The following is a 12,068-nucleotide window of genomic DNA, read 5'->3' as shown; positions in this document are numbered from 1 at the left end:
GTAAAGGCCCTTTTCCAGGTAGGGTGACCCTAGGTGGAGAAAGCCTCTCTCCCTGCAGGCCCAGTACACTAGGGCAAGAAACAAGCCAGTGCATACCCCACCCCACCCCCCAGCAAACAGCCCTGAAGACTGCTTTTCCTCACAGATGTGCCTTCTGTGGAAGGAAGGGGCAAGGAGGGCAGCCAGGTGTTCCAGGCTGTAGAAAAATGGAGAATTGGGGGCACAAGTAAGGCTGGGAGACAAAGTGTTTCTTTGAGTGTACACTCAAGTACACACACTTGAAGGTGGCCATGGGGGCAGTCAGGAGCTCAGGTTCCTTCAAAACCATACCCAGGTTCTATATACTATACTTCTAGAGTCTCCCACGAGAGAAGAGGCTAAAGAAAAGCCCAAATCCAGTGCCCCGAAGCCACTCTGGGCCCTGGCTGCAGAGGGTCACACAGTTCAACTCTGGCTGCTCCACTTACTAGCTCTGCCACTTGGAAAAGCTACTTAGCATCAGTCACTAAGCCTGTTTCCTCACCTGTAAAATAGGATGATGACAATAATTGTTCCTAAACAATGCTGCAGCACTGAATGAGACAGCAGTTGTAAAGGGCTTAATAGGACACTTGGCTTTGCTAATTAATGGCAGCTGTTGCAATGATTATCCTTGTTGTTTTCCTGACTCTAGGCCCCTTCCTTGGCTGCCCAGGCTCCTCACCTCCCACCCAGCTAGGACTGCTCCCTGGGGTGGGGGTAGGGATATGCTCACCCAGCAGGCCTCTCTTACCTGACTCACTGGGCACATACTGGTGACCCAAGTCCTCTTGGATGCTGGCAGAGAGGTTTGGCTGTGATAAGCCCTTGTCCTTCCGCATCCGTGAGAAGCCCCAGCGGAGCCGGCTTCGGCTTTCCCCTGGAGCTGCACAGACCCAGGCCTATGAGCATTTGTTTACCCAGCCAGTACCAGCTGGCTCCAGCCTCCCCGCAGCCCTCAGCCCAGAGAAGTAGAAGATCATCTAGCCTCTGCCTTGCTCCGTCCCAGCCTCCGCCTCTCAGCCTCCTTCTTCTCCAGCACTGTCAATTCCACCCTCAGGGCTCCAGCACCTCTGAAGCCTCTTTCTGGGGTGTCCTCAACCTCCCCTCCTAGAGCTTCTTTCCGCATACCCCAACCTCTTTCGCTCTTGGAACCTGCTCGCCCCTAGCCTAGCCCTTCCTCACCTGAGGAGCCCGAGGTGGCGCTGGCCTCAGAGCCCAGAGACTCAGCGGAAGGAGTAGTGGCACCGGTCTGAGAGGCCAGTTGGTTGTGTGGGATGCCAAGGCGTCGCAGACTCTCGCCTTCGGAGGTGGCCCTGCGCAGACGTCCAAACAGCGGCGTGCTGCGGCCCGAGGCGCCCCCGGAGTCCTCGCTGCTGCCGCTGCGCTGTAACCTGCTGGACAGCCGCTCCAGCGTGGAGCTGAGCCTCCTGCGCACCGCCAGGACCGGGGAGCCCCGCGCTGAGCTGCCGCCCTCTGAGCTCTCCCCGTCTCCGCCTCGAGCCTCCCAGGCCGGGTGGCGCTGTGAGGGTGGAGTCCGCCGCAGCTTCTGGGACAGCGACAGTGAGAGCCGGCGGACGAGGCCCGGCTCCCCGACAGCCCTCAGGTCCTGCACGGAGCGCGAGCGTTCTGGCCGTCTCACCAGTTCCAGCGGGGTTCCCGCCGGGCTGGGCCGGTACATGCCATCCTCGTCCTCGGCCCCGCGGAAGGGACCACGCTCCTCTGAACGCGAGCGGCTCAGTAGCCGCAGGCCCCGCGACAGGGGCGATTCGCGGCTGCGCTTGAACTTGGCTTCGAACACCGCCTCTGACTCTAGGTTCTCGATGCTGCTGCTAAGGCTGCTGCCTGGCCTGGGGGCTACCGTGGGGACCCTGGCTTTCTCGACTAGCACTGGGGGAGCCCTGGGTGAAGGCAAGCGCTTCTCTGGGACTCCTGGAGGCGGGGAGGCCACCCTGGCGAACACGGCCGCGTGGGGCTTGGGCTCTGACGAGGGCGATGGGGGGCGCTGTAAGGGCTGGGCGTGACCGGCCAGCTGGAGCGACTGCATGATCTGGGCATAGGGCGTGAGGGGCAGCGCTGGGGTTTGCAGAGCCACGGGGAGCTGTGCCGGCCTGGAGGCTCGGCCTGGTTCTGGCGTGGGCTCTGGGGCCTTCTCGGGGGTAGGCAGGGGTGCGGAGGGCTGGGGAGAACCACCTGGCGTGGCAGTAGCGGGTTCCTTAGGTTTGGGGATACTAGGTTTGGGAACGCTGGGACGCGCGGGGCTGGGCGGCTGGGCCTCGCTGAGGGCAGACAAGGAGGGAGACTCCTGTAGCCTGCGGGCCCCAAGCCTGGCTACAGGGATTTCGAGGGGTGCCCCGGCGCGGCGGTGCCGCCCCCGAGGCTCCGCCTCTCCCTGCGAGAAGCTGCTGCTCTTTTGCAGGCCCCGCGTCTCGGGTGGCGGCTGGTGGTGTGGCGCTGCCTCGCTGGAGGCAGCCCGCGCCATTCGGGGGTCGCGGGCACGGCCTCCCAGGCTTTCCAGCAGGGGGCCCCTGAGGCCGCTGACCTTGCCATCCTCCGGACCTCCTCGTAGCAGCCGCTGACGCAGCGCCTGCAGCCTCTGGGCGTACTCGCCCTCGCCCAGGCCTCCCCGGGCCAGGCGGGTGGCTCCCGGGCTGGGGCTCCTGCGCTGCGGCAGCTCCACAGACGCCGCCTTGTGCAGGCCCCGGCCCGGCTCCCGCACCGCCCGGGGCAGGGCGCTCTCAGCGGAGCTACCCCTGCGGAGCTCTCCCCGCCTGGGACTGGACCCAGCTGGGGGCTCCTGGCCTGGAGAGGGGAGGGCCTGAGGGCTGGGAACCTCCTGGTCCTGAGAGGGAGCCCTTCCCAGTTCTTGCCAATCCATGGGAGTGGCAGCACCAGCCTCTGGGGTTCCCAGGGCCTCATCCTCAGTGGGAATGTCTGTGAGGGACACCCTGGAGCCAGAGAACTCGGGCTGCAGGGGGCGGGGAACAGTGGGCAACTCCTCCAGCTCTTCCTCTTCCGAGTCCGAGGAGGATGAGAGCCCCCCACTGGGGGGTGTTCTTCTGGGCATGGCCACCCACACCCTCTCTGGGGGCGCCCGCAGCAACTCTGGGATGGGGCGCAGCACCAGGTGGCATTTGTAACTGATCTGTGAGCGCTGGAGACAGGGTGCTAGAGTCAGACCTGAGGGACCCCCAGGCAGGATTGCCACCCCTCAGGCCCACCTCAGCCCTGGAGAAGGAGGCCTAGGCAGGCAGAGGGGTGGGGGCATAAGGAAAGCCAGAATTGAGACCACACACACAGAGGAGCAGGAGGTGAGGGCACACACGGAAAACAGACCAGATGAGAGAAAATTAGATGGTGAAGGAACAGAGGCAGGGCTGAGCCACTCACCTGCCACCTCCGACGTGTCAGGAAGAGCTTCAGGTGATCTGTGCTCACCTCGGCTCCCTTTGCCTGTGTCTGCAAACCCAGGAAAGAGGACCAGAGGGTCAGCTCTCTATTAACCTAGACCCTCAAGGTTTGGCAATGGAGAGACAAAGTCCACTGGGGGTTGAAGGCATGGAATGGCAGCACTGAGTCTGGGCTCCTGGGGGTCCTCTTTCCCTTTGATTAATCAGGACAACTACTATAGTCAGGGTGCACACTTGTGGACAAACTCCCTGAATCTAAGGGGACAGGTAGAAATTGGGTGGCTCCCAGGAATGGCTTCTGAGCTGACACCGGGGGCTCAAGGTCCTCTCCTGTACACTGGCTGTCTGGGAAGGCTGTGATCTTAGCCCCTGGCTGGCCCCTAGTTGCCCTTCTGTCTCCTTGTAACGCCACATTCCAGGCATCAGGAGCTGGGGTCTGGACAAAGACAGAGGCTTCCCTGAGCCACCCTCACCCACATGGCTCTTGTTTCTGATCTGAGGAGGCTCTTACCTCAAGGACTGCTAGCAGAATGACTGAAGTCTTCTGCTGACCCAGCACAGCAAGCACTCAATGGAGTTTATTCAAGTGTTCTTTCTGGACTCAGTTGCTATACCCACACCTCTGTGCCTAGCACTGTGCTCTGGGGTGCTGGGGTTTGAAGATGAATGAGAACCCTGTCCTCACGGAGATCATAATAAGAGGCCGAGTCTACAGGCCACCCACCCACCATACTGTGAGGACCATTACAGGATAGTGGTGGACATACAGAAATGACAAAGATGAGGGCTGAGGGGCTGGGGATGTGGCTCAAGCGGTAGCACGCTCGCCTGGCATGCGTGCGGCCCGGGTTCGATCCTCAGCACCACATACCAACAAAGATGTTGTGTCCGCCGAGAATTAAAAAATAAATATTAAAAAAAAAAAAAAACCAAAAAAAAACAAAGATGAGGGCTGATCTCTAGCATCAGACAGAACCCTGAAGAGGACTCCTGGAGTGGAGGGATTCAAGACTTAGAGTCCATTATATCCCAACTTGATCACTTAATTGGGGTCCAATTTCCTTATCAATAATGGGAACTATGCCTTTCTTTACTGAGCTATTATGAGGCTAACAGATCATATGTATATAAACTAGAGCATAGTTAGTGCATATAGTAGATGTTCAATAAATTGAGCTATAATGTCTTCTCTCCCTCTCCCACCACCAACTGGCAGGACTAGACTTACTTTGAACCAAGGATGTTCTAGAGTCTCCTCTGCAGTAGGTCTCCTGTAAAGGAATGAGGATTAAGTAGGGATTTTTTTGTTCATTTATTCAGATAGTTAATAAATGTTTGAGAAAACAGGGCCTCTAAGGAGCTGGGGGTTACATATCTAAGGACAGAGGCTTAACAGGAGTAGGCCGGTGGCATGAGGGGTCTTGTACTCACATCTGGTCCTGCACCAGCACTTTGATGAGGAAGCCCCGGGCCTCTCTGCTCAAGCTCAGGAATGTGGTCTCCTCAAAGGCCACATTGTAGTTTCGGATGTTCATCAGTGTTGTCCGATCGTTCTCTCCAACAAACGGGGAGATTCCGGTCAGACTGCAGGTGGAGAGGACTGTTGTGAGAGGAGGGTCCTGGGGCTGAGGCAGAAGTGAAGTAGAATGCAGGGGACCAGGGGCAGGTAGAGGCCCCAGGTTGTGGGGATGGCACAGGCTGGGTGAATCTGAATAAGAAGCCAAAGCTTCAGACTCTTGCCTGTCCTGCTCCTACTACAACCCCTGGAAGAGCAGAGGACAGTCCTGCCTTGGGACCTGGTTACTTGTGCTTTTAGAGGACCAGTTCTGCCCCACCTCCCGTGTGGCCTTTCTATGAGAGGAGGCATCTGTGTGAAGGGAGTCCCACCCCTTATAGTCCATGATCTTGACACTCAGACCAGGCAGTTCCTGCCCAAATGGCACTGAGTTGCACTGGTGCAGTGTGTCCACCTCTTATGGAGGGTGTGATAGTAGACAAGGTCAGACATGCAGACCAGGGCATCCAAGTTCATGCATGTGAGGCCCTTTGAAGTGCAGGAAGATGTGGGAGTAGAGGGGTGAGCTGCGGGCCCTGCAAATGTTAGGGGTGGGAGACCATTAGGAGACTGGAGAGGACTCTTACCAAAGGAAGGCAATGACGCCCACAGGCCTGTGGGAAGAGAGTGGACAGGTGAGAGGATAGCCTGCCTCCTGCTGGAAGTGAGCAGTTCTCTGATACCTCAACTCTGAGATGTCCTCCCAAGGAATACCATGCTGGACAAATGGACACAGTAGTGTCTCCTTCGGGGAGGCCCCTGAACCCAGTGGTTCAAAAGGCTCATGACAGGGCTGACCTGTCATGAAGCCCAGAGAAGTCTGAGCACCAATGAGAGCATGTCTGTCTCACTGGGGCGGCCCCACCCCCAAGGGAGCCAGGAGCCAAGGACTGCAAGACTCCTACATGGGCAAGAGACCCTGTGAACACGGCCACCAGGCACTGTCAGAGAATGCTCATAATGCTCCTCTTTGCTGGTGAGCTAAGTCCCCAACATGGCCCACCCAGTGGCTGAGCATGCCAGCATTACCAGATGTCAGTGACTCCAGACACAGGGCTCTGGTTGACGATCTCGGGAGCTACGAACTCAGGTGTGCCATACTGGCAGTACTGGGGCTCTCCTGGAGTCAGCTCCTGGGCATTCCCAAAATCACAGATGCGCACCTGCTCTTCGCCGTCTGCACCGTCCCACACCAGCAGGTTCTCGGGCTATGAAACACAAGCAACATGAGGAAGCTGAGTAAAGTACACACTGCCTCATGTACTGATCAGAGGCTGCCTGCTCTCCCCTCTCTGCCTCACCTTGACATCGAGGTGCAGCACCTGGCTCTGATGCAGGTAGCATATTCCCTCTAGTACCTGACGCATATAGGCCCGGATCTGTGGAAACAGGAAGCCCAGAGTCCTTGGGGGTAGTGTGGGGAGCTATGCTTGGTCACCACCAGGCCAGGGGAGTGGCTTTCAGATGGCTCACGGAGGGGGTTGAAACACAAGTTTGGAGTTGCTAAGACCTAGGGTTATCAAGTACAGCTATACAAGTTGGGAACAGCACAATTATAGGGGACTTTACATTATGAAATATAGAGCTGTGCAGTGTATAGCATGTACAGCCAGACCCTGCAGGATGATGGCAACGAGACCCAGAGTCTAGGTGGGGCTGCTTCTGAGACACAATTGGGGAATGTGTACGTGAGAAAGACCAAACCAACACTGCTAGGGCTTAGGGTGGGTCTGCTGAGATCAGAGGACAGTACAAGTCCCAAAGAGATGGGGTGTGGTTCCCCCAGGGTGGGGAGTTCTGTTGCCTGCCTAACAATGCTCTCCACCACCACCCTTGGCTTCCTCATGGGCAGTGGTGGCATGTGGGGCACCCCCCTGTTGACTCTCTGAGCTCAGATGGGTGAAGGCTGGTTCCCAACCTGGCCCCTGCCACCCACTGCCCTCACCTCAGACTCACACACGGTGGGTTTCCTGGCCATTCTCTCCAGCAGCTCCTCTGTACAGCTATGTCCTGGATCAAGGAGAACAGTGACCAGTGCAGACTGCCTGGCCCAGCCCCAGAGATCAGCATGGGCCTTAGCTCTGCACAGGCTTCTCCTTCCCCTCAAAGCACATCTGATACCCGTCAGAGTTGTCCTCACCCTTTCCCCATCATGTGGGTGCAAGATGGGACAACTCACTCGCTGGACAACTCACTTATTGCAGGACTTCAGGCAAGTCACTTATCTTCTCTGAGTCGAGGTTCCCTCAGGTATAAAATGGGAATAACACTCTCTCCTGCCCACCTGATGAAGTATTTATAGGGATCAAATCATAGAAGAGGGGGCTGGGTTGTGGCTCAGTGGTGGAGCACTTGCCTAGCACATGAGAGGCACTGAGTTTGAGTCTTAACACCATACAAAAAAGTAAACTAGTAAAATAAAGTTTTAAAAAGTTTTTAAAAAAATCACAGAAGAATCTTGTTGACTGTGGAAGGAACTTCTTGATGCTATCTGGTAATGAGCCAGAGGTCTATAACATGGAAAAATTTGTCATTTTGCTGAGGTTTATGTTTGAACAGTGAGGCCTGGGAGACTGGTGAGCAGGTCATGGTCACCCTGAGATAGGAGAGTTGAATCAATCACCCAGCATCCTTAATTCAAAGTGCCTTTGTTTAACTGAAGCTTTCATGAAAGGTAATATCTATTTTTTTTTTTAAAATGAAAACAGCCTCCCAAATAAAGCCAAGCATAGCTGCTCATTTGAAGTGGGCTCTTCTCACTGTGTCTTTCCCTGCCCCTACACCCCAGCACTGGGATTGATAATTTTTTAAAAATATTTTTTAGTTGTCAATGGATCTTTATTTTATATATTTATATCTGGTGCTCAGAATCAAACCAAGTGCCTCACACATGCTAGGCAAGCGCTCTACCACTGAGCCATAACCCCAGCCCCAGACTGAAACAGGCCTTGAGTTTGCAGTACTCTTGCCTCAGCCTCTGGAGTTGCTGGGATTACAGATGTGTGCCACTCAGTTACTATCCTGCATTTTGTGATTAAAAAGCATACGCCATTTGTTAGCTATGTGTCCTTGGGCCAGTTATTTAACCTCTTCATACCTGTTTCATCATCCTTCAAAACTGGATAATAAAATCCCATCAGGTAGATTTACATGAGACTTACATAGGCTGATAATTGCAAAACTCATAAAACACTGCCAGACACATATTAAATGCTATGTAAGACTAAGCTAGAAAAAAAAAAAAAAAAAGACTGGTTTTCACAGAAGCCTCCAGACTTAATCCTCCCAGTTGTCACCAGGTCCACTTTGTAAATGATAACCCAGGCATGGGTACCCTCCACTCCCCTGCAGCCTGTCCCAGGATACAGCTCAGTGACAATGACCAGTCCCCGGCGCCTTTCGAAGGCCTCATGGAAGTAGACGATGCAATCGTGCTGAAGCCGGGCCAGCAGCCGGGCTTCCCGCCGGGCTGATGCCTTGGGCTTTGCCTGGCTGGGGATGAACTTGGCCGCAAACTCCAGGCCAGAGCTGCGTTCCACCACACGCCGCAGGTAGGAGAAGGCACCCCTGGGTGATACAAGGAAGGTAGCAGTCCTCAGCTGCAGCCCTGTCCTCTACCCTCTTCTGGCCCTCGGACCCACCAGCCTCTCTTGGCCCCCTACGTTGGTGCTTCCCAGCTCCACACCTGCCAATCTCCTGGTGAATGTCATAAAAGTCGCTGAGTCTCCTTCCTCGATGTTCTCCATCCTCCCCGACCCCCTCGACCTCCATAGCTGTCTGAGCTGTGGAAACAGATGTCCTGAGGTTAGGTGAGGAGGGCATGAAAGGGACAAGGGTAGAGACTGGGACCAATGAGGAAACTGAAGGAGACAGAAGAGGAGCAAGAATATTGGGGCCTAAGGTGGGGAGCTGGGGCTGGGGGATGCGATGGTCAGGAGTGAAGGGCAGGGGCTCACATCATGTTCCTGGAAGTGGGCATCTGGCCCTTCTCCCCAGGAACTACAGCTCACCAGAGTGCACAGCCAACTCTGCTTTGCAGGAGACTTCCCCTGCCAGGTTCCGGGCAGTACAGGTGTAGACGCCCCCATCCTGGGTCCCCGTGCTGAGCACCACCAAGGAACACTCGTTCTCTTCATATACAAAGCTCACATGGCTGCTCTCAGCCAGCAGCACCTCGTCCTGCAGAGGTAGGTGTTACCTCCAGCCTGGGCCTGGCCTCACCTCCACCTGGCACCCAGCTTTATTTCCATACTAGAGACCCAGATTCATCTAGATCTGTGAGCCAGCAGCCCATTCACCAGGTGGCATCTCCAAACCAGTGGCCTTGCTCCTCCAGGACCCAGAGTCAGCTTCTCCCTTAGCTTAGCTAAAAGACCTGCACCTTTTAGTCAATCACCTGGATCCCACTTCCTCCTCCTAACCACATCTCTGCCCAGACTCCTTGTTCCTAAGGCCTCCAGAACCTCTCAAGCTCCCAGGGGACCCCTTCCCCATCTGCCAGGCTCGGGCAAGCTGGCCTGATCCCTGCTGAGGCCTATATCACCCACTGACCTTGTACCATGTGATGTCTGGCAGCGGTTTCCCCTCAACCACCACAGCAAAGCGAGCGGTTTCTCCAGCCCCAACCTCCACATCCTCCATGATGGACTCAAACCGGGGAGCCTCTGAAACATACAGGAACAGGTGAGTAGAAGGGCGGGATTAGCACGTTCTCCAAAGTCCTGTCTTCTCCGTCCTTCTTCTAAACCCCATCAGCAACTGGCTTCTCGGAATGCCAGGCCCTAGCCTCCCAGGCCAACTACCCCTCAGAACACCAAAGTTCCTTGCCTGGACCAAGTGTTCTCCCTATAAATCCAAACATAACGTTCTCCAAATCTCCGAAAAACCGTCACAGGTACAGGCTTACTTGGTTTGACCTTCAGCGTTCATTTACTAGCTTTGAAATTAGGAGAGTTGTCACACATAAAAGAAATCTGGATTTCCTGTCTCTTGAAAAATCAGGACTGGCCATCCTGAGCCACTTCCCTTCTTGTATTAACCAACAAGCACCGTGCAGCTCAATGCTGCCCCCTGTGGGCGACTGCCCTTCTCACAGTTCCACTAGACTACTGCTCAAGGATGACATGGCCTTTTTTTCTGTGGTACTTTCTTTTTCTCTTTATTCTGTGGACTGGGAATTGAGCTAGATGCTAGATAAGCCCTCTGTCACTGAGTTACATCCCCGGCCTTTTTTATTTTTTGAGAGAGAGTCTTTCTGAGTGCCTAGGCTGGCCTTGAACTTTTGATTCTCCTGCCTCAGCCTCCTAAAGAGCTGAGTGAGAGACGTTCCCCACCACTCCTGGCAACATTACCTTTATCTTAAAGTTTTTCCATCTGAATCTTATTTAAATGTTTAGGGGACTTTCTACCATCTGGAAGACAGCAAGATAACCCCCAAATGTTAACCAGACAGTCTAGAAGCTAACTTTCTACTTAGTTCTCCCACAGGTGATTGATTTTATCCTCCACATACATGTGGACCTGCAAAGCCATTTCTAATTCTCATTAATTAAATATATTTTTGCATTAAATACATTTGTGAAGAAGCCTATGATTTCCATGTGCTCTGTCCTAAGCATGTTTGAGGATCTTGGCTTTAAGGAGAGTGGGAGTGATCAGGACCTCAGAGAGGAGCAGGGTGGCCAGGTATAGACCCACTTCAGGGACCCACTTGGCTTTATGCAGACAGCAGGGGGCTCTGTTCTAGGAATGTGGGGGACAGACACTGCAATGTAGCTGATGTGAAGGAAGGGGGCTAGCATTCCACTTGCCCTGCCCGGCTGGGGCTGGGCTGGAGCCCAGTGAATGGGGGTGCTAATGCAAGCTCCAGGTCCATTTTAGCCCTGGCTGGGTGGAACATAGTCTCCCTCATTCACTGCTCTGGCCAAACTGTGCTGCAGGGCTTTTAGGGCCAGGGCCTCTACGCTCCAAACATAGGGCTGTGTCTGGGAAGGAAGATGAGTCTTGCAGATGGCACTGTTGGGGAACAAAGCAGTGACTGAGTAGGAAGTGCTGGGGATCATGGCTGGGCAAAGGGCAAGACTCTCCAAAGGGGGCCCCCAGGAATCTGTGGCCCCACCCCATCTACCCTCTTCACCTCCAAGTCAGGAGGGTTCCCATCTCTTCTTCTCACCCCTTACTGCTTTCCCTCCTTTCTAGGAATCTGGTCCCCAGGTGAGCGGGGAAGCAAGCTATGAAGGTCAAAGCACCAGAAAGTTTCAAGTGAATGTCCATGATGGTTTTAAAGCACTGGAAAATGGCCATTTGCCCAGATCGCCTGTGCTAACTAACATGTCACTTTCTTTGCTTTTGGCTGGAATTATATCACTCGGCAGGTAGCACTGTTCAGCTCATGTGGACCTGAAGTTCTGAGTGGCAGTTACAGATGTCTGGAGTTAATTAACAACCGGAAAACAAAACAATTACTACTTAAGCATGCTACGGCTTAAGAGGCTACATCCTTAAAGGAGAAATTATAAAAAGGGGACTTGCTGTGAAGGTTGGGAGGCCCGGTCAAAGAGGGTTGTACAAAAAGGCAGCCAAGAGCCTCAGAGATGGGAGTTGGGCGATAAGCTGCGCTCAGGGGCTTTGCTTGTTTTTATTAATTCAGTCTTCCCACTCTTGTTATAGCTGAGATCTCTTTCCTGTTGGGCTTAGCATAAGAGCCAGGGCTTTGGAGTCTGACATCCACACTTGAACCCAGCTCCTGTATTTATTTATTTATTTAACCTGGCTCCTTGGGCCAGGTTAGTTAGCACACTTTTGAGCCTCAGTTTCCTCACCTATAAAATGGGGATAATAACCAACCCCATTGCATGAGCTTGCTATAGGTATTAAATGAAGTGATCTATGTAAAACACTCATCACTGATCCTGGCACATACTAGGTGCCCAATCAATATTTTATTAGTATTATCACTGCTATTATTACTAGTACTGGTATTATTACTGCCATTAGATGTACAAGCCTGAGAGGGAGGACATGGGATGTGATCCCCAGAGGCAGGTGGGTGTGTACACCAGAAGTGTGCTTCAGAGGAAGGAATG

The 12,068-nt window shown here is 54.2% G+C and overlaps 1 protein-coding gene across 10 annotated transcripts in view; it reads right to left on the bottom strand.

The window, feature by feature from the left end:
- Speg (striated muscle enriched protein kinase) overlaps positions 1–12,068 on the bottom strand; it is a 56,384-nt gene that overhangs the window by 7,472 nt on the left and 36,844 nt on the right. For all 10 annotated transcript variants that reach the window (XM_026390404.2, XM_026390405.2, XM_026390406.2 and 7 more), the window contains 13 exons: positions 9,535–9,647; positions 8,994–9,162; positions 8,669–8,765; positions 8,350–8,550; positions 6,929–6,986; positions 6,285–6,362; positions 6,013–6,191; positions 5,571–5,597; positions 4,860–5,012; positions 4,657–4,699; positions 3,409–3,477; positions 1,204–3,172; positions 773–904 (listed from right to left, as the gene is read on the bottom strand). In XM_026390404.2, the coding sequence (XP_026246189.2) occupies positions 773–904; positions 1,204–3,172; positions 3,409–3,477; positions 4,657–4,699; positions 4,860–5,012; positions 5,571–5,597; positions 6,013–6,191; positions 6,285–6,362; positions 6,929–6,986; positions 8,350–8,550; positions 8,669–8,765; positions 8,994–9,162; positions 9,535–9,647 (3,288 nt within the window). The remainder of the gene's footprint in view (positions 1–772; positions 905–1,203; positions 3,173–3,408; positions 3,478–4,656; positions 4,700–4,859; positions 5,013–5,570; positions 5,598–6,012; positions 6,192–6,284; positions 6,363–6,928; positions 6,987–8,349; positions 8,551–8,668; positions 8,766–8,993; positions 9,163–9,534; positions 9,648–12,068) is intronic.

This window comes from Urocitellus parryii, chromosome 1 (genome assembly GCF_045843805.1).
Source record: "Urocitellus parryii isolate mUroPar1 chromosome 1, mUroPar1.hap1, whole genome shotgun sequence".
In the NCBI taxonomy this organism is placed as follows: Eukaryota; Metazoa; Chordata; class Mammalia; order Rodentia; family Sciuridae; genus Urocitellus; species Urocitellus parryii.
The sequence above is the reverse complement of the archived record's forward strand: the minus strand, read 5'-3'. Positions and strand labels throughout refer to the sequence as shown.